At 36.2% G+C, this 21,926-nt stretch overlaps 1 protein-coding gene across 6 annotated transcripts in view; it reads right to left on the reverse strand.

The window, feature by feature from the left end:
- The window catches only part of LOC129757480 (uncharacterized), a 66,703-nt gene that overhangs the window by 9,635 nt on the left and 35,142 nt on the right, over positions 1-21,926 (reverse strand). For 4 of the 6 annotated variants that reach the window (XM_055754721.1, XM_055754722.1, XM_055754720.1 and 1 more), the window contains 2 exons: positions 6,388-6,610; positions 5,519-5,902 (listed from right to left, as the gene is read on the reverse strand). In XM_055754721.1, coding sequence (XP_055610696.1) covers positions 5,519-5,902; positions 6,388-6,610 — 607 coding nt within the window. The remainder of the gene's footprint in view (positions 1-5,518; positions 5,903-6,387; positions 6,611-21,926) is intronic. The other 2 variants (XM_055754724.1, XM_055754723.1) reach the window with 1 other exon arrangement.

Genomic DNA, 21,926 nt, shown 5'->3' on the forward strand with positions numbered 1-21,926 from the left:
TATGTATACGAGACCGAATTGTGGAACGGACAGCGAGCGCAGCGCAGCAAAAAGAGAGAATGGGGAAAAAGTGGGTGAGAAACGAAAAGATTAGAAGCTTTTTCCTAGAAAACAAGTATCACAGTATGTTACAGATGTTAGATGTTGAAGTTTGTTTTTGGGGAAAGGCTGAGGCAACAATGTGGTACGTTTTTCTCAAAGAATTGTATAAATAGAATACAAGTTTTAAGCAATTAAAAATACTTCTGGGAAAAACGTGTCACATTGTCACAGAAGGATTTTTAGTAATTACACTGGTGAAGGTTTAGATAGGATCGGGAACCCTTTTTGGTTTAAAATATTAATCCAACAATTTAGAAGCGGCTTAGTGCTGAAGCTTTCTTTGGTGCACAACTAGGGAATGACTATTGATGATTGACTTATTGTACTATGGAAAAACGATTTTGTTTATCAATACCAACGTTAACGATTTTGGCTTATCGTTCCGAAGACTCTTATCATTGTCGTTGATAAGTTAATATTCACCGGAATTCCAAAAAAAAACTACCGTCAAGCGATTGACTTTGTCCAGTTCAGTTAAACCTAAACTGCACGGATTGAGCACGTGCAGCAGGTAATGAACGAAAAAAGTTGCATCTCTCCCCAAGCAACCAAAAGTCACATACAGTCGAACATGGATATGCGAGAAACCTCTATAAGTGAGAGAAATTGTCAGCTCCTGTGATTTTTATAGTACAAACCTCTATAAGCGAGAGTCAAAAACCTCTGTAAGCGAGAGTTTTTTTTCTTCCAGGCTATACCAAGGAAATTATAAAGATGAACATTTTCTAACTGAAAATTTACTTCCAAAGTGATTTCTGATACCAAACTGATCACATTATATTAAGATTAATCGACGTCGTGGGTCTTGTGATATAGCTCAGTTGGCAAGTCAGTTGCTTCCTGAGCCGATGTCCGTGAGTTCGAGCCCAAAAGTAAACATCGATCACAGTTGTACCGGATAAGTTTTTCAATGACTGTCCGCCAACTGCATTGTTGATATAAGTCGTGAATGACATAAAGATGTTAAAACGACTATAAGGGGCCGTTCAGATACCACGTGGACAGAAAAATGAGATTTTTGACCCCTTCCTCCCCCTCCGTGGACAAGCGTGGACATTTGACAAACCCCTACCCCCCTCCCCGGATGTCCACGTGGATACATTTGAAAAAGTTTTTATTTTAAATACATATCATTAATTTGACAGTTAAAAAACGCCACTTTTTGCCTTTTTGTTATAGAAATGGCTGATTTTGTAAAACCGAACAAAAACTCCCTGAGAAATTAAGAATTTTGAATTTCTCAATTATCATATTTATCACTTACTTTCAAATAGCTAATCATTGTTGAAACTTATACTGGAAAGGTATGCCATTTTAAGATTTTGATTGAAACATCTTAATATTTATTCACCTTTAGAAAATATTTTGAAAGTAAGTATGTCCACGTGGACATGACCCAAACCCCTACCCCCCCTCTCCGTGGACAAGCGTGGACATTTCCATAAACCCCCCTCCCCCCTAAGTTGTCCACGTGGTATGTGAACTGCCCCTAATCGAATCAAAAAAAAAAAATCGACGTCGTGGACCTCGTGGTATCAAAACATTGTACATTTAACTCATGGTTTGACAGTTAAGTTTGAACGCTGAGAGTAAATTAAAAGTAATGCATTTTTCATATTTTAGGCGAATTTTTATTATAAACAAAAAAACCATTCTCTCGAGTTTTGTATGGACATTTGACGTCTAACATATAAGGAATTATTATGTTCTTACATATTTCTTCCAGTCGAAATACCTTTTATCACTTCTTGAGAAGCATTTTGAATGGATTTAAGATAACCTTAAAACACCCTCCCATTTCAGCCTTTACTACAATCATGAGTAATAAATATCAAATCGAAATTGGCATAAAAAAACGCGAACGGGGATGATTCGATTTGCGACCGCCGGTATTAACCTCCCATCGCAACCGCATTGCGTCAAAAAAAAGGTTTTTACGTCCCTCCTTATCCCACCACAAGCCAGGAGCAGTTAATTTCCGAAGTTCCGAAGAATTTTTGCCACGAACAGTGATTGACCGATGGAACAACGATCCGAACAGCGTATGAAGTTCAAGCAGGGCACAACGTTGTGCGTATGGCGATAAATTTAAAGGATTCTCCCAAGGTAGCTCTCCAAGAACGTAACGCACGAACCGACGTTGAATTGCTTCAAAACGCGCTGTCCATGCAACCTAAAAGGCCACCATACCAGATTCGCGGATTTCAGTATTGATCGCACCAGACAGCAATACAGAGCTCGCAAGCAGACCGGATCTGTGAATTCTTTGCTCGAGTGTATGATAAATCCCAGCATTTGGTTAGCCTTCTCGAGTACCACAGAGTAATGCCGCTTAAAAGTCATTTTACTGTCCATCAAAACGCCAAGATCCTTCATCTCCTCAACACGATGCAACTGCTCGCCCATATTATTGGAATTATACCCGAAGGGATTTTTCCTGCGCCCGAATGTGATAATACAGCACTTCGCAACGCTCAAAACAAGTAAATTGTTAGCGCACCAGTTAACATTGGTGTCTAAGAAGCGTTGCAATTCGAAGTAGTCAGATTGACTGTTTTTGGCTAAGAATATTTTCAAGTCATCCACATACAGCAGAACTCCACATCCAGTGAGCAACACATTGATGTCATTACAGAACAGCGTAAACAATAAAGGACCCAAATTGCTGCCTTGGGGTACCCCGGACTTTGGAATAAAGTTAGAGGATTCAGCAGAACTAATTTTAACAGCTAATCGACGATCCGTTAGATAGCTTCTGATCCACGCACTCATTCGTTCGGAAAACCCCAATCGTTGCATTTTTTTTTTCAGGAGAATATCGTGGTTTACAGAATCAAATGCCACCGAAATATCGGTATATATCGCATCGATTTGTTTCCCGCCATCCATGTTTGATATGCAGCAGGATGTAAAAACCATCAGGTTTGAAGTTACCGAGCGTTTAGGAAAATTCCATGCTGGTTCTCAGAAATCCAGTTCCGGCAAGCTGAAAGCATGACATCGTTGACGATCTTTTCAAATACCTTCGAGCAGGCAGCTAGCTATGTGACACCTCTGTAGTTAAGAACATCTTGTTTGTCACCTTTTTGTACACTGGACTAAAAAATGTTTTTTCCAGATGGCAGGCAATTTTCTAGGCTGTTCTAGAGACTGATTGAAAATACGCGTAAGAGGTTTCACCAGTACATTGCGACAATTTTCTGGCTGAAGTACAGTTCTTCAAATTAATGATAGCCTCTAAAACCATTTCTTCGCTAACAGCAAAAATATCCAGATCGAGCACATCGATAGGTAATCGTGTTACGACGTCGTTCAATTGACTGGCAGATGGCGACTTAACTGAAAAAACACTAGCGAAGTGCATCGCAAAAATATGGCATTTTTCAGCAGGTGCCTTGGCAATAAGGTTGTTTAATTGGAATGTAACTGGAAGCCCGGACTCCTTCCGTTTGGAGTTCACAAATTTCTGAGTACGATCCGCATAACGGCGATAGCAAATTCGATTGTTAAGGGTGATGCGGTCAAAATTTGGTCAATATCAACTTTACGTATTTCTTTCAATTTTGCATTTAAAAAACCTGAACACCCCTCATTTTGAAGGTGTGTGTGTGTAGAATGTTGCTCCTATTTTGCCGTCCAAGGAAGAAGAGCAGCGTATCAAAATTTTACTCGCGCATTGCGAAAATCCGAGCTACTCGTACGCAAAGCTGGCAAAATCGCTAAAAGTTGCCAAATCAACCGTTACAAATGTAATTAAAGTGTTTGGGGAACGTTTGTCGACAGCCAGGAAGTCTGGATCGGGGGGAAATCGAAAACCGGAAGCCGCTGAGACGACAAAGAGAGTTGCCGGTAGTTTCAAGCGAAACCCTAACCTCTGTCTCCGAGATGCCGCAAATAAGCTGGGTGTATCGTCTACAACCGTGCATCGAGCCAAAAAACGAGCCGGACTATCGACTTACAAGAAGGTAGTGACTCCAAATCGCGATGATAAACAAAATACGACGGCCAAAGCGCGATCCCGGAGGCTGTACACGACGATGCTGACGAAGTTTGACTGCGTGGTATTGGACGACGAAACCTACGTCAAAGCGGACTACAAGCAGCTTCGGGGACAGGAGTTTTATACGGCAAAAGGAAGGGGAAAGGTAGCAGATATTTTCAAGCACATGAAACTGTCAAAGTTCGCGAAGAAATATCTGGCTTGGCAAGCCATCTGTACCTGTGGCTTAAATAGCAGCATTTTCATAGCTTCCGGGACTGTCGACCAAGAAATTTACGTGAAAGAGTGTTTGAACAAACGTCTGCTGCCTTTCCTGAAGAAACACGGTTGTTCCGTACTGTTTTGGCCGGATTTGGCATCTTGCCATTACGGTAAAAAGGCCATGAAGTGGTACGTCGCCAACAACGCGCAGGTGGTTCCCAAGGACAGGAACACCCCCAACACGCCAGAGCTCCGCCCAAATGAGAAATACTGGGCTATTGTCAAGCGGAACCTAAAGAAGACCAAAAAAAAAAAACTGTTAAGGACGAGCAGCAGTTCAAGGCATACTGGCTTTCTGCGGCAAAGAAGGTGGACAAGGTGGCTGTACAAAATCTGATGGCAGGGGTTAAGCGTAAGGCCCAGCAATTCGGATTTGGAAAAGCGGAAGCCTTAATGAATATTTTTCCTGAATTTTATACTAATTAAACTTGAAAAAGAAATTTAATTTGATGTTTTAAATAAACGATTTCACCGATTTACACGCGTTTTCCCTGGACCAAATTTTGACCGTATCACCCTTTAGTGAAAGTTAACGGAATTTGATTCTGTAGTTGACATTCTCCACCAAGGTGGTCCTTGGAAAATTTTAGTATTATGATGATTAAGATTTTCCGTTTATTGCTTGGGACTTAAAAGCCTTGACAAGGCTGAACGTAGATCTGGTGGATTGTAGGTAATACTAGAACTGTGAAGAGATTCGTTAATCCAGTCACCTTCGGTAGTCCAGGTTTGACGAGTGATTTGAGGGTAAGTGACACTTGCTAAAACCTATGGATGCCAACCCAGGAAGTAAGAAAACAAGAACGAACCCCGGTTACAGATTTTTAACGATTGATATGAAACTTGTATTGAGAAACAAAGCCGTTTCTTTCGGTGCGCTTGTTCAGCTTTGTATTTAAGATTGGATTGCTGTAATGTTAGCTTTAAGGTATGGAGTGGGTTAACATTAAGGGTGTTCCGAAGAGCTATGAGGACTAGAGAGTAGGTTATAAGCTATTGTGTTCAAGGCGAGGGTTATATTACAAGATACAGGAAGGGAAATTTGTAATGTGTGAAATAGACACAGAGTGACAGAGAACGGGTGTGAGCGAGGTGGGGTGCGCGTGCAAACACACGAAACACACAAACGGAACTCGGACAACATCCAAACCATACTTTGCGTGGTCGCTCTTGGCTCTGGTTCGATTCTGCTTGGCCACCACTGGCGGCGCCATCTGTTTCCGGCCATCGGCCATCGGCTGGTGGTCATCGGTGCTCGATTGTTGCTGCAGGTGAGAGGGTGATGGTGGTGATTGTGGTGAATCTTTAATGATTGCAGTGGAATTGCTGGTGGAAGTGGTGATTTCAATGGAAGCATCGTTTTCGTTGCCTGCATTCGATTCATCCGGCACAACGGATTCCGGCATGATTTGACCAGAGCTGACCAGGAGCGCCAGTTCCTCCTGTGTTAGGGGCGGCGGCAAATCGTCGGAGTCCACGCTGCCCTGGGCCTTCTTGACCCTCGACGGATGGCTGTTGGAAGATGTGCTGTTGCTACGGCTACGTTTTTTTCAAATTGTGGACACCACAGATAGGTTGTTTCAGAAACACAGTTTTGGGTGTTCCAATCAATCAATTTGGCATTCACGTGAAGGTTGCGCGTAGTGATATATTTATGGGTGAGTTTGTTTTTTTTTTTCGTATGGAAACGATAAAAAGAAAAGAATGAAGAGAAGAATTTTGAAACATAAATAGCTTGAAGAAAGCGTATCGTCCTGTTTTCTATAAAGTTCAAGAGTCTCTAATACAACATTCTGACTAGTGATTCGTACGTTTCTAATGTAAGAGTGTATGTTTCGAGTAGTAGAGAGATTGTGTAGAGATCGAGCAACGAAACTTGGCATGCGCTATTCTGTTGAACTTTCTAGTGCTCTATGTAAGCGTCTCCAAATTGTCACTTTTTGTCGTCGATTTCGAAAGATATGGTCATCAAATCACATTGAGAGAGAAGGGGGCTTTCCAACCGTCAGAAACGTTCTTTTTACCTTGGTGTGGCACTGCTTCCCTGTTGCTGAGCCGCATTTTCTTTGTCTTCTTCCGGTTTGTGGGGCGCATCGATTTTGACGCTCTTCTTCTTTTCCTTGTCCTCTTGCTGGACAATGTTTAGAATCTGTTTTGCACGCTCCTCGGAATAGTCCACACTTTCTAGGGCCATCGAAATGATTCTCTCCGCAATATCCTTGTATTTCTTCTGCAGCTGGGCTTTGACTGAAAATAAAAAAAAGAAAAGATATTCATTTAACCTCAATATTCCTAGGCTAGAGGAGAGTCAGACATCTTGACAGTAATTTCACAAGATGCCGTTTGGCCTAGAAAAGGAACCCGACTATGTTCATTTGTTGAAATAAGAAGAATGTCGTCATCCCATGGATGGAGGAGGAGGGCCGTTCAGATAACACGTGGACAGAAAAATGAGATTTTTGACCCCCCTCCTCCCCCTCTGTGGACAAGCGTGGTCATTTGGCAAACCCCTACCCCTCCCCGGATGTCCACGTGGACAGATTTGAAATTGTTTTTTAAATCTAATTTGGCAGCTATAAAACAATACTTTTCGTCTTTTTGTCATTGAAATGGCTGATTTTGAAAAAAAAAACGAATAAGCATATCCTGATATAAAATAATTTAAAAAAAATTAAATCTCCTAATTATCATATTTCAAATGGCTACTGATTGTTTAAACTTTAACTGGAAAGCTTTGTATTTTGAGGTTTTGATTTAAACATCTCGTGGACATGACACAAACCCCCACTTCCCTCTCCGTGAACAAGCGTGGACATTTCCATATCCCCCTCCCCCTCTGTCAAGTTGATATTGACCAAATTTTGACCGTATCGCTCTTTAGAGAAACTGTCCCCCTTATTCTGCGCCGCGCGTGAGGTGACGATAGTCGAATCACCCTAGTCACCCGATTCCAGTAGTCGCTTTAGGTGAGAAACGTCTTTAAGAATGAACTTTTTGAGTTCTTATCCTAATCTAGTGGTCAGCTGGCATGAACCTCCGTCACATCGGTTTTGGGAATAAGGTGACAAGAATCACGCGACTCCGACTCGATTCGACTATCGTCACCTCACGCGCGGCGCAGAATAAGGGGGTGTATTTATACCAGTTTTCCGGGTGAAACTATTCGGCTAGTCAAATGCAAAATTAACCTGCAACTAACAGGCAAGTCATTCGAATTATTAACGGTAGTCGTATCATTCATGCATCGAATAGTGACTGCCACAGATCACGTGGAGTGAAGAAACACGTTTTTAAGAAATCATATGCGGAACAGCTCATACTTTTAATGTTCCAATTCTTTTGAAAGCTTTAAAAGAACTTAATATTGGACATTAAAAGTCTTTGAAGTGGCTTTGATGTGATTTGTCAAACGTTTCTTCCATTTCATGTTTCATGAATGCTGGAAAGGCACACAAAAACAAATAATTTTCTATTTAATTTTTCTGCAAGGTATATTTTACATGTTTTATACGGCATCTTCACCGCTTGCGATTTGGGTTTCGTTCTAATTAACACATTGGTCCGCTGGGATGCACTTTTCGTCGGCATTCAGAAGGTACCCTTTCACGCACACGCACCGACTACCTTGACAATCATTGGTGAGTCTAATTGGAGGACTAGGAACTTCACATGTCGGTTGAACGTCGTCTGCGCAACTACCCCATATAGCATTTTCTCCACACAACTTTTCTTCCCATAAAAATTGTGGTTTGCCGATTGTTGTTCCGATGTAGATCGTAAGAAACAAGACGAATGCACCAAACAGCTTCATGTTTGTAAATGATACTTAAATTTGGTTTTTTGTGAAGCTCCTTTTATACAAGTTAACGGGCAACAGTTTCGGCGAGACAAATGCACAATTCACCTGAGACTAACTGGCACTTAATTCAAATTATCAAAGGTATTCGTTTAACTCACGTGGTTGCAAAACATAGCATAACGAAATTCGAATCGGATATAGCAGTGGAGAATAGCAAGAAAATGGATCTGTATGCTTGAGTAAAGTTATGCGAAACTGATCTCCTCTGAAAGCGTTTTTGTTGAACTAGGCTGATATACGAGTTTGAGAATAACTTGTGAATTTGTCTAGAGAAATATTAATTTGCACATTCCGCAGATTGCTAAAAAACAAGCAAATTTTGATCGTTCATATCTCAGCCGTCCTAGGACATATTGCAAATCTCCTGATCTCATTTGAAAGATAACGAGCAATAGCTATTTCGGAGGTATTTTGCACCTTAAACTTAACCTAAAGTTAGAACACTTTCTAAAAATCGCACTCAATATTCAATGCCGATCACCTTTCAAAATTTCAAAATTTGAGTTGCTTTAGATTCCTTACACGGAAAATAATAAAAAGGTAAAATTTACCGAGTTAGCAAAGGGGAACGCTCGTGAAAGCCAAAAAGGTAACTTCTACCTCTTCGAGGTGAAACTCACCTCACAGTGAGGTAAAATTTACCTGAATCGAGGTTTGAAAAAAAGGTACAATTCACCGAGAAAAAAGGTGAATCCAAAAAAGGTAAATCTTACCTCGTAGCGAGGTGAATTGAGCTCGAAAAAAAAGTATAATTCACCTAGAAAAAAAGGTAAATCCAAATAAGGTAAAACTTACCTCGTAGCGAGGTGTAATTGACCTGGATTGAGCCAAACAAAACGGTACAATTCTTCTAAAAAAAAAGTAACTATTCGCCGAACCCGTTCATTGAGGTTAAGCTGGTTTGTCATTCTAGGAACAAGTTTTGCTTTGTGCCTAATATGTGAAAATCGGAATAGAATGGTAAGTGTTCTTAAATATAATTTAGTTGTGCTGGTTCTCGTCATAATACTATTGATTTTGTTTCAGATCGGCCCATAGAGCTTTGAGGTGTATTCCACGTCATCCTCCGGTCGCGCCGGAAAAGCCGAACCTGACCGGATTAGTCGAACGGAGGAGGCCATGAATGTACGCAACGCAGGTTGATTCAGCGGCCATAGCGGCTCAGAAGAACGCGAAGCCGAATTATTAGTCCCTATTTATCTCCAATAAATATCATTTTTGAAAGAATTTTGTATTTTTTTAATTCTAATTGAAGAAAACAATCAAACCAACCAGCATTAACCTTTTAAATCAGTAAATAGGAAAACCGTATTATTTACTATTTTGCTAGGTGAATGCGAAAAAGGTAAAATTTACCTTTTTGCTAGGTAAATTGAAAAAAGGTAAAATTTACCTTTTTGCTAGGTGAATGAAAAAAAGGTAAAATTAACCTCGAAAGAGGGGTGGAAAAAATTCACCTCGCAAAAAGGTAAATTTTACCTTTTTTTTATTTTCCGTGTATTATTTACTTCTTAAAACACAATAAAAAAAATTTGTGCAAAAGTTTAAGAATGTACTTTTTAATTAATGAAATATACGCTTAAGTTTGGGATCATTCTTTTCAAAACATGCAAATTTATCTCATTCATATCTTTCTCATCTAACATTGTATTGCAGATCTGAAGAATTCATTTGGAAGCATAGAAATTTTCTCATAAATTCATTCAAAAATTATATTTTAAAGTTTGTAACCATAAAAAATAAAGCTATTGTTCATTATCTTTCAAATGAGATCAGAAAATTTGCAATATGTCCTAAGACGGCTGAGATATGAACGATCAAAATTTGCATGTTTTTAGTGGGTGATCCCAAACTTTTGGCCGGCAGTGTATGTATGTATATTGTGATGATAGTTAATTAAGTGATGATGAATAACCTTTAACAGATGTAATGCTGTCAGATGGGTTAACTATATCGAATGGTTATTCAAAAGAGTTCAGCGTGTAGGGGAAAAGTTCATATAACGCCCCATGTGGCTAATACGCGCCACCCTTGTTTTGAAGAATCTGAAACATTTTAAGCCTGCAAAATATTACCAATTTGTTTTGAATCCTTTGATTGGTCATGGCATGTATGAATTTTTCCTTAAAATGCCCCTATGTCATGATAATTTCACAATTTAGGTTTTTGTTCGTTTCGATCCAAATTTTAAAACACTTTAAATAAGGTGTCATCAAGCAGAGAAAAACGAATAAGACAATATTTTCTGACACATCGATAGAGGAGAATCTAAACCAGGGGTGGCCAGGATTTTCAACAGGCGGGCCAAATTTAAGCACTGAGACTTGCTTGCGGGCCACACAATAAATTTTTCTTAAGTATTAAATGCAAACGAATTTCTGTGGGTTACCTTAAGTTTAAATTTAGCCAAACATATTTTTTACATGTTTAAAAAAAGATTTTCGACATTCTGTATAGATTTTAATAAGTTCTTCTTTATTTGATCAAAATAAAAATTTAAAGTGTTTCATATACTTTTAACGAGCTAACTGACAAGATTATGCCTTCTAATTCTGATTCAATACATGGGTTATGAATTAAATTTAATTTCCTTGAAAATATTTTACACACATAGCGTTTTTAGCCATTTTAAATTTTCTGGGCTTGTTCATCCCATAAAGATTACTCTGTAGAACGGGATTTTTAAAACAAAATACCCTTCTCAAGCTTTTCGCATTTCAGATGAAATTTTCTTACGCTTTTTAATGATAATAATAGAAAAATAATATGAAAAGAGCTCTTCCTTGTTATGTTTTTGTGTTGTTCTTTAAGAAACTTTCAAAATTTGGACATACATACCTAATCTAAATGTTTAAAATTTTAATGACCGTTCCTTCAAAATATTCCATTTGATCAAATTCAAATTCGATAAGTGGGAAAGCCGTTCATAAAATGAATAAACATATTTTTTTTCAAATTATCATTGTCATTTTACCTTTTTGATATAAAAAAACAAGAAAAAGCAAATTACTATGAAAATATATTTAAAAAAAAAGTCCCCTTTCTCCGTTATATATAAGTACCAAATTACTTCAAATTGAAATTTAGATGAATTTCACCTAACTGAATATTTTAATGGAAGAGTCTGGCTTTAAAAATATGATCACTTATTGTTTAGGTTGCTAATTTCATTTTTTTAAATTATATTCTCTCCTAATTTTTGTTGAACTTACAGACGAAAAAGCTCCACAATGTTAGGGGAACTTTATATTAGTCATCTTGCTTGTCAAATTGTCTTTGGTGGAGCTTTTGTGGTAAATTTGGAGAGAAAATGAATTTTCTAACAAATACAAAGCACATTATTAAGCGACAAATAAAGTGTGTAAGTTTTTATATTTTTTAAATCAATTTTAACATGCTGAATAAATTTTAGTTGGTAAACAAAGTTTCGATAATAGAATTCTAATGACAAATAGTAGAAGTTTTGTACCAATATAACTCTGATAATGCTGTGATTACAATATAATGTGATAATTTTGCAAACTACAGTACCGTTCATAATTGTATAGAAATTGGAAGCACGCGCACTGTCACTTCGACTTTGAACTTCCATAACTTTTGACTCTGATGATATTATTGGATCAAATGTCCTGCGTTAGATAGATCAACTATCACACTATTATATCACAAAATTTGAGCTTTCTGGAATTTGTGTGGCCTGAGATACAGTAATTCTACGAAAATCGGACTTTTTGGACTTTTTTCATTCATACTGCAATATCTCAGAAACGACGCTACATTTTTTGTTGAAATTTTGCAGAGTGATTGTTGAAATATAAAGTAAGCATGTCTGAAATTTTTGGAAAATTTTATCGATGAGATCAAAAGTTACGGGAGGTACAATTTTTCAGACATGAACCTAAAAATGCGATTTCTATAGAATTTTGGACGATTCAAGAGAACATAATCGTTTCCATCCACAAAACAGTCAAAAAATGTCTGGCAAAAGCTATGATGAAATGAAAAAATGAAATTAAAGATCTATTTGTGTTTTAAAATCAGAATCTCGCAATATTGTTTTGATATTTTTGTTGAAATAGATTTACTGGTTGCTAAACATAAAATAGGAGTTTCCTATGAAAACAATCGTTCAAAATTCTATAGAAATCACATTTTCAGGTTCATGCCTGAAAAATTGTACCTCGCGTAACTTTTGATCCCATCGATGAAACTTTTCAAAAATTTTAGACGTGATAGCTTTACATTTCAAAAATTACTCTGCGAAATTTCAACAAAAAATGTAGCGTCGTTTCTGAGATATTACAGTTTGAATGAGAAAAGTCTAAAAAGCCCGATTTTCGTAGAATTACTGTATCTCAGGCCACACAAATTCCAGAAAGCTCAAAATTTGTGATATAATAGTGTGATAATTGATCTATCCAATGCAGAATTTGATAAAAAAGTATCATCAGAGTCAAAAGTTATGGAAGTTTAAAGTCGAAGTGACAGTGCGCGTGCTTCCAATTTCTATACAATTATGAACGGTACTGTAGATTTCAATTATTTTGAGCTTCTGTTTTCCTGTTTGATTCATTTCAATCGAAGCTGACAAATAAAAATTCCGGACAATAAATTCAAAAGATTTAAATTTATGTTTTGCCAAAAATCTTGTGAGTGACTTGAAATAAGCAGAATTTTCAGCTCAAAATAAACATCAATATATTTTTTTAAACTTTCTCCATTATCATTTTAATGTACTGAGTTATTCGAGTTCTTTTCTAATTTACGAGCATATCTCCCTGACACCTTCCAAACTCATCAAAAATAAACTAGTTTCCGCTTGAAGACTCTCAACGCTCCCAGAATAGTGGAGGCCACTTTCAATACCATTTGTATGATGCAACTAAATAGAAAATATTTATTGCATAATACGTGATTGCAAAGTACAAACAATATGTGAAATGTAGTAAAAATTGAAAAGTATGAAAATGTCTCTCTTTTGCTTGATATAGTTGGGATTTTTTAAATGATGTAGAAGGAAAACATCCAATTCTGAAAAATGCTTCGCGGGCCACAAAAAGACAGACGCGGGCCACATGTGGCCCGCGGGCCATGGTTTGGCCACCCATGATCTAAACCAGGGGTGAGCAACCTTTTGAAGCAACGGGCCACATTTAATTTGAAATTCTTTTGGCGGGCCGCATCAAAAGAAAATTTAGGTAATAATAGTTTGCAGAGCTTTACGTAATTTTTTATAACGGCATTTATTCGACTAAATCAAAACTGGAAAAGGATAATTAAAACAAATTTCTGTACTTGCATAAACATTTTTAAAAATTTAATGTGAATAAACCAGCCGAAATTGAAAAGGTTCATCACTCAATCTTGATCATTTTTCAATGATTAAATTATTTTAATTGATTTGAAATGTAAAGAAATTATTATTTTGTACAAAAAAAAAATCATTTGCTTTTATTTATTTATAACGAAATATTTTGAAAGTCTTTCTATGGTTCGTAAAAAGTTTTGAATTTTTTTCTGTACATATTTTCGAAAAGTTTTTTTCACAATTTATTTTTATTTTATCGTGAAGCCTCAATTTTTTTTTTCTATAAACGGTGATTTTTTTTTAATTCAAAGTTCCATATCATTGCATTGAGATGTGGAGAAAGGTTTAAAAATCATGAAAAATTCATAACTTCGCAGATTTTCAACCAGATTATCAAAATTTACAGTTTTTATTTTTTTATTCTGGAAAATTCTTACAGATTGCAAAAAAAATTATCAGTTTAACTTACATTCCTCTTTAAAAAGCTTTCTATGGTTGATTGACTATGACTTTGGTAATGTAGATTGCTAATTTGGAAGTAAAATCACTCAATTTAATCAATGTTTGGTATGATTTGCCTATGAAATTTCTGAAAATAGCATTAAACATTATACAAGACAAAAAATTCACATTTTTTCAAGGAGTAAGGAATCTCAGAACTGATTTTGACTCATTCAGAGGCGCTGAATCCTAATATTCAATTAGTTTTTTTGTAAGCTCAAGTTTTCGAAAAATAGGTAAGATATTGTTTATTAAATTTGTATACGTTTTTGAAATCAAAGTAAAATACAATAAACTTATTGACTCAATGATCAACTCTCCCAAAGACTGCAAGTTGTTTTGAATTCTGAGAAAAAAGTAATGGAACCAAACCTGCAAAACACGGCAATTTAGACGAAATTTATAAGGAAAATTAAACTGAATTGAATCTTTTATATTTTTCAAACCCGAAAGTCAAATCATTTCGCAGTCTTCTACAAAGTTGTTAAATGAGTTGAAAACTTTAATTTCCAATATTCATTAACTTTTTTTAATGATGTCAAAAGAAGTTGTAATATTATTTTATGGAATTTCTATAAATTGTCGAATTCAATTTTTTAAAAGCGTTGTGTCTCTGATACAAGAATATTTGGCAATTGTCCTTGATTGAATGAAGAGAAGTTAATTGATTGAAAATCAGCCTTTTGGTTTATCTGTAGGCTTATTGGTTTATCAGTTATGAAAGATCGATTGTATCCAAAACTGATCAATTTAATAATTTCCACTCGTCATATCACCGAAACTAGAAGTGATAGACGAAATCTGTGAAATGTTTTGAATTCAGGACGCCAAAAACATACAAAATCAGTTATTGAAACATAGGCACCGAAAATGCTGCTCCACTGTGCAATCGTTACAAAGTTTTTGGGTTCAATCACAAAACTACAGATACTTTTTTGTAGCTGAGTCATGTCCATAAGAAATCTATAATCGTTCACCCAGTCTTATATTAAAACTTTCCTTATTTCCAGCATTAATCAAGAACAAAATATTTTACTTCATCATACAATTTTAACTTAGCTTAAAATGAAAAATAATACTTAATATTACGATTACGTTTTTTTTTAAGTTTTACGTTTTTTCAACAAATAATATTGCATCTATGCCTTTGAAAGATCTCAATGAAAAGTTTAAATCCTACAAAAAAGTCAACAATCTGGATGATTATGGGACAAATGCAAATACAAAAAAGTGACGTGCATATCAAGTTGTTGGTATATAATTTTTTTTGGTTTTGTAGGGACCGCTAATTTATGATAATTAACAATCTATTGTAGAAAAAAATCGTGAAATAAATTTAATTTGAGATTAGCTTCACGGGCCGCACGAACATGCCTCGAGGGCCGCATGCGGCCCGCGGGCCACGGGTTGCTCATCTCTGATCTAAACTATGAATTGATGCTAAAAAATCATACTGAACTCGCTAAGGTATGCTTTTTATGGGTATGTTCTATCACGACCCACGCGCTCGTTATAACGCGCCAATCGTCATCACTTCCATCTGTACCGTTGAGCCGTCAACACGTACGCCGGAGCATCGTATCGTTGCTGTGTACCTGCAGGAACATTTTTACATTATTTATTTTTTCCTTACCTGTTTTTCAATCAGCACTTCTCAGTGCTAAAATTATTTTTAATTTCTTTTATTTATATTTTTCTCTTTTCTTTCCAGCATGGGGAAGTCATCGGCCGGCTCAAGAGCTGGTAGAAAGCGAATTGCCGAAACTAATTCAGGTCCATCGCCCAAAAAAGTTGAAATTTCCAATTCATTCGATGTCCTTCATAACATCGGTGATGAGGAAATATTCATATTGAATTCTGATAAGAGTACTAAGAAACCTTCTTCTTCTTATACTCTTAAAAAAGAAAAGGTTCCACCAATTACGGTCACGATTCCTGACTTCAATGCCTTTCGAAAAGAAATCGTCACTTCCGTCAAGGATGTGAAGATTTCTTTTCAGATCGGTCGAAGGGGAACTGCTCGTATTTTGGCGGAATCTTTTAATGATTTTCAAAAAATTTTAAATTATTTGAATAATAAAAAACACCAATTTTTTACGTACGATACTAGAAGTGATCGTCCTTTTAAAGTTGTACTTCGTGGTCTCACCGGCGATCAGACACCGGATGAGATCACAACTGAATTAAATTCTTTGTTAGGTTTTTCTCCGATTCAAGTAATTCAAATGAGGAAAAGAACCAACACGAATAATATCAGTAGTGTTGGTTTTGCTCCTGAGCTTTATTTGATCCATTTTAAAAAGGATCAAGTTAATAATTTGCAAATTCTTGAAAAGGCTCGTCTTATGTTTCATTGTCGAGTCAAATTCGAACCTTTTCGAAAATCTTCAACCAATTTCCTTCAAAATATTACGCAATGTCGTCGTTGTCAAGCTTTTTGTCACGGCACTAAAAATTGTAGAATGAATGCCAGATGCATGCTTTGCGGCTCATTCGATCATGAAAAATCTAAATGCCTTTTTTTGGTGGTGATAAGCCACAAACAGAATTTTTCAAGTGTGCAAATTGCGCAGGTAATCATTCCTCGAATTCGCTAGACTGTCCCATCAGGGCAAAAATTATTGCTTCTAGGAAAAATCCCAAAGTTTCCAGAAAAGTTTCTTCTCCTCCTTCCTCTTTTTCGTCTTCACACGTCGGGCCGTCAAACAACCTGCCTGTTCGCGGTCAGCCTCGGTCTACATTGGAATCACGGCTGGGTAATACCCGAAGTGTTTCTAATGTTACCTGTGCTGATTCTGCGCCACAGACTCGTAGTTTATCGTTCTCAGAGGTGGTTGAAAATGGGTTTCCCTCTTCAGGTTCAACTAATAAAAATGGGAAAAAACCAAGTCTCAACGTTCATGCGAAGGCTTGGGAAAATCCCCGAAATTCAAATACTTGTTCTTCTCCTTCATTTTCTGATCCTAACAATTTTGTTGATTTGGGTGAGATTACTGAGGAAAAATTAAAATTTTTGCATCAAAATTTAATGGAAATGATGCAACTTATGTTGAAAGCAAATTCAATGTTTGAAGCTTTCCAAACTTCTTTTAATTATGCTAATAAAATTATTATGACTTTACGATTCCCTCATGGATCCAAATAGATGTTTAAATATTATGAATTGGAACGCTAGATCTTTGCTGGCTAACCAAGATGAATTCTTTTTATTTTTGAAAACCCAAAACATACATATTGCTGCCATCACTGAAACTTTTTTAAAGCCGGACAATAACTTGAAAGCAATGCTTTCTTTAAAATTTTGCGAAATGATCGACTTGATCGACAAGGTGGGGGTGTAGCTATTGTCATCAATAGTCGTCTCAAATTTAGACTTCTTCCTTCTTTCAATACCAAAGTCTTAGAAACAATTGGAATTGAATTAGAAACGTCTATGGGGAAAATTATAATTATTGCCGCATATTTGCCTTTTCAATGCAGCGGTGAACAGAAAAATTTTTTGAAGGGAGATTTACAAAAACTCACCAGAAACAAATCTAAATTTTTTATTATTGGTGACTTTAATGCAAAACACCGATCTTGGAATAATATTTCATCAAATTCAAATGGGAATATTTTATTTAATGACTGCTCTGCAGGTTATTATACTGTTGAATATCCTAATGGGCATACTTGTTTTTCTTCGATTAGAAATCCTTCCACAATTGATTTGGTTCTAACGGATTTAGGCGAGCATTGTAGTCAATTAGTTACTCATGCGGACCTCGATTCAGACCACCTTCCAGTAACTTTTTCTTTATCCCAAAGTCCCATTGAAAACCCTTTAAAATCAACTTTTAACTTTCAAAAAGCTGACTGGGAGCGATATAGGAATTTTATTGAACGTAATTTAGATGTAAACGTTCCACTGAATTCAATTGAAGATATTGATTTGGCTGTAGAAAATTTGACAACTTCAATAGTTAATGCTAAAGCCGCTTCAATACCCAAAGTTAAACATAAATTTAATCAACCTTTAATTGATGATGATCTTCAGTTTTTGATACGACTGAAAAACATTCGTCGACGCCAATATCAACGTACTAGGGATCCTTATTTGAAATGTATTTATTGCGACCTTCAAAAAGAGATCAAACGTCGTTTAAATTTCATCCGTAATGAAAATTTTGCTAAAGCAGTAGAGGACATAAAACCCTACTCAAAGCCGTTTTGGAAATTAACTAAAATTCTGAAAAAGCCCCAGAAGCCAATTCCCACTTTGAAAGATGGGGATAAACTTCTTTTAACTAACGCAGAAAAAGCTCAAAAATTAGCCCAACAGTTTGAGTCTGCTCATGATTTTAATTTAAACGTTGTTAGTCCAATTGATGCTCAAATTTCCCTTGAATTTGATGATATTTTTTCTAAGCAAAATGTATTTGAAAGTTCCTGTGAGACAAATATTGATGAACTTAAATTGAATTTCAAAAAATTTAAAAATATGAAAGCTCCGGGGGAAGATGGGATTTTCTGTATTCTTATTAAAAAGTTGCCTGAAAGCACTTTAAATTTTTTAGTTAAAATCTTCAATAAATGTTTTCACTTGGCTTATTTTCCCAATAAATGGAAAAATGCCAAAGTAACTCCAATTTTAAAACCTGGAAAAAGTGCTTCAGAGCCTTCAAGTTATCGACCAATTAGTTTGCTCCCTTCTTTAAGTAAACTATTTGAGAGAGTTATTTTGAATAGAATGATGATTCACATTAATCAGAATTCTATTTTCCCTGATGAACAATTTGGTTTTCGTCATGGACATTCTACTACACATCAACTTTTGAGTGTAACTAATATGATTAACGCTAGCAAATCTGAAGGGTATTCAACTGGTGTTGCTCTTCTTGATATTGAAAAAGCTTTTGACAGTGTTTGGCACAAAGGTTTAGTAGCTAAATTAGCTCGATTTGATTTTCCCGTATATCTCACCAAAATTATTCAAAATTATTTGACTAGCCGAACCTTACAAGTAAGCTATCAAAATTCATGCTCTGAAAGGACACCCATTAGAGCTGGTGTCCCTCAGGGTAGTATACTTGGGCCAAAAAGCCATCCAGAGGATTCAGAACAAGGTTCTGAAAATGATTTTGCGGCTTCCACCTTGGCACAGCACCGAAGATCTTCATCGGATTGCGGGCATTGAATCAATCGAAGAGATGGCCAACAACATCATCTCCAACTTCAGAGGCAAATCGATGCAGTCTTCCATCGCAGAGATTCGTTCTCTCTACAATTAGTTTAATTTTAGGATAGTTTTAGTTTTTGGTTGTAAGTTTAAAATATTTTTGACATTACAGGATGTTCTCCTACAAAAAAAATAATTGAATGTGCTCAGCAAATTCAAGTCGAATAAATAAACTTTAGTGATTAGTGAACTATAGGGCTCTGAACAGTTCATTATTGAACTGAACACCTAATTTAATGTAGTAATGTAATATAAATGTAATGATGAATTGATACGAATAAAGACATATTTAAAAAAAAAAACGCGCCAATCGTAGTAGGCTGAAAATAGCATTAATTTTTCATAAAGGCCAATTTTCATTAAAAAAAGAACAAAAAGTCTAAACCCATATTTTGAGCGTTAATTCAGCCCAAAAAATCTATTTTTCATTTTTTTAAAATTTCTATTAGTCCATTTTGATTTACTTTTCAGTCAAAGTGTCTGTAAGTATTGGTGTGTTTTCAGTCTTCAGGGTGTGTTCGGCTGCTAGGCGCGTATTGAATACACAGCGGCGCGTATTTGCAACACAGTTTTGTTCTGTGGCTTTGAATATGGTTTTTAAAAATCAAGTTTTTGAAGAAACTATAGCAATTTGAGTAATAAAAAATCATAGGCATTTGTAGAAAACACTTTTCTTCAACGATTACATCCATTTTTAACACACTTTGTACGTGGAATACATAGAAAATCAGCGATTCGCTTATGTGGCGCATAATAGGGCATGTTCCCCTATTCTGAAAAAAAAACTGTCATTCATTTGACGATATTTTCGGAAATAAGACAAGTGTGACCCAAGGTTGCCGAAAAAAATTCTGTGTTTTTGAGAAAAATAATTCTGACTTTCTGTGATTTTACCCAAAAATTCTGTGATGGATTTCTGTGATGCTATTCTTTGAATTTCATGGAAAATTCATGGTAAATTGGGTCTTTTTCAAATTTTAATTATGCGAAATCCATAACCATTACTAATTTTATCATACTTTCTTATTCAAAGTAATAAATCTAAATTTGAATTTGTCCAAAAAACTGTTCGCGGCCATTTCTGCACATTGATAATTTCTGAAATTCATTAAAAAATTTAAAATTTTGTGAAATCTGTGAAAATTTAAAAATTCTGTGTTCTGTGACACAGATTCTGTGAAGAAAATTTGCTCAAAATTCTGTGAAATTACAGATTTTTCTGTGATTTCGGCAACCTTGAGTGTGACCTTGTTACCAAAATTGAAAGTGGAAATAGTGAGAAAATTACGGGAAATTTTTAAAAAAAAGTACGACATTGATGAGTATGATACTTAAGTAATCATGTTGCATTTTAGGTCCTTAACACATTCGAGACGGAGCTCTTTTTTCGGCATTCGAACTTTCAGTACTGTACTCTTACTCTGGGTAGTTCTTATCTTGCAGTATCTCTCCATTTGAGGTGGTTTTAGTTAGAAATGAATCATTCAGGAATAAATTTCAAATGGCAGAAAGTGTAAACCGCATTAGAAAAGACAGAGCTGACCATAATGTACGTTCGAAAAGTATTGACTCACAGATAAGGTTGCCGAAAAAAATTCTGTGTTTTTGACAAAAAAAAATCTCGAATTCTGTGATTTGAACCTAAAATTCTGTGACGGTTTTCTGTGATGCTATTTCTATGAAGTTCATGGGGAAATCATGTGAAACATCAACATATTGGAAACTACTTACTTTTTAATAGAAATAAATCATTTTGAATTAACTTGTTTTCAAATTTTCATGAATAAGATTCAAAAATAAAAAGTCGAAAGTACCATAAAAATTCATAGTTTTGAAAATCTGTACAAACTTCAGAAATTCTGTGAATTCTGTGAAAATTTCGAAAATTCTGTGATCTGTGACACAGATTTTGTGACGAAATTTTGCTCAAAATTCTGTGATAATCAGATTTTTCTGTGATTTCGGCAACCTTGCTCACAGACTGCGTAATTCGGGCAGAGATATCTTTTAACCGTTTTGTTTCATCGATTATAAACTACTAATTTAATTGGGTCCGACGAACTTCCAATTTTTCCAGCTCGATGACCTTCTATGGCACTGACCTTCGAGTGTCTTTGGAACACTGACCTTCTATTAACAATGAACATGCTCCGTAGTCTTCCCAATTGCAACAATTTGATGACTTCCATTTTTGATCTGACGACCTTCTGTTAGCTCTGGCCCTACGACCTTCCAATCACTTCGATTGAACGACTTTCTACCTATGACTCTAGTGTTACAATCTTCCACGGATCTGACCAGTCAACGTTCCAGGGACTTTGTTGTAGTTTTGGTACCGACAACCTTCCAATGACTTTCGGTCAGACGAACTTTCTGAAATCCGATCCGACAATCTGCCAGTGGCTCTAGTTCCACGAGCTTCCGTAGCACCTGTCCGCTGACCTCCCAATGGCACGAGTCCGACTATCTTCCAGTGGCTCGATTGCTGCTATAGTCTGGTTCTGGTCTAACGACGTTTAATGGCACCGGTCAGACCTTTGGTTCTGGTACGAAGGCTTCCCATGGTATCGATCCGATGAACTTCCAAAGGCTGCAGCTCGACGACTCTCTATAATCGCTCCATGGATCTTGTCCAACGATCTTGTTGTGGTTACAGATTTGGCCATTCAGTGGCTTT

This window comes from Uranotaenia lowii, chromosome 3 (assembly GCF_029784155.1).
Source record: "Uranotaenia lowii strain MFRU-FL chromosome 3, ASM2978415v1, whole genome shotgun sequence".
Taxonomy (NCBI): Eukaryota; Metazoa; Arthropoda; class Insecta; order Diptera; family Culicidae; genus Uranotaenia; species Uranotaenia lowii.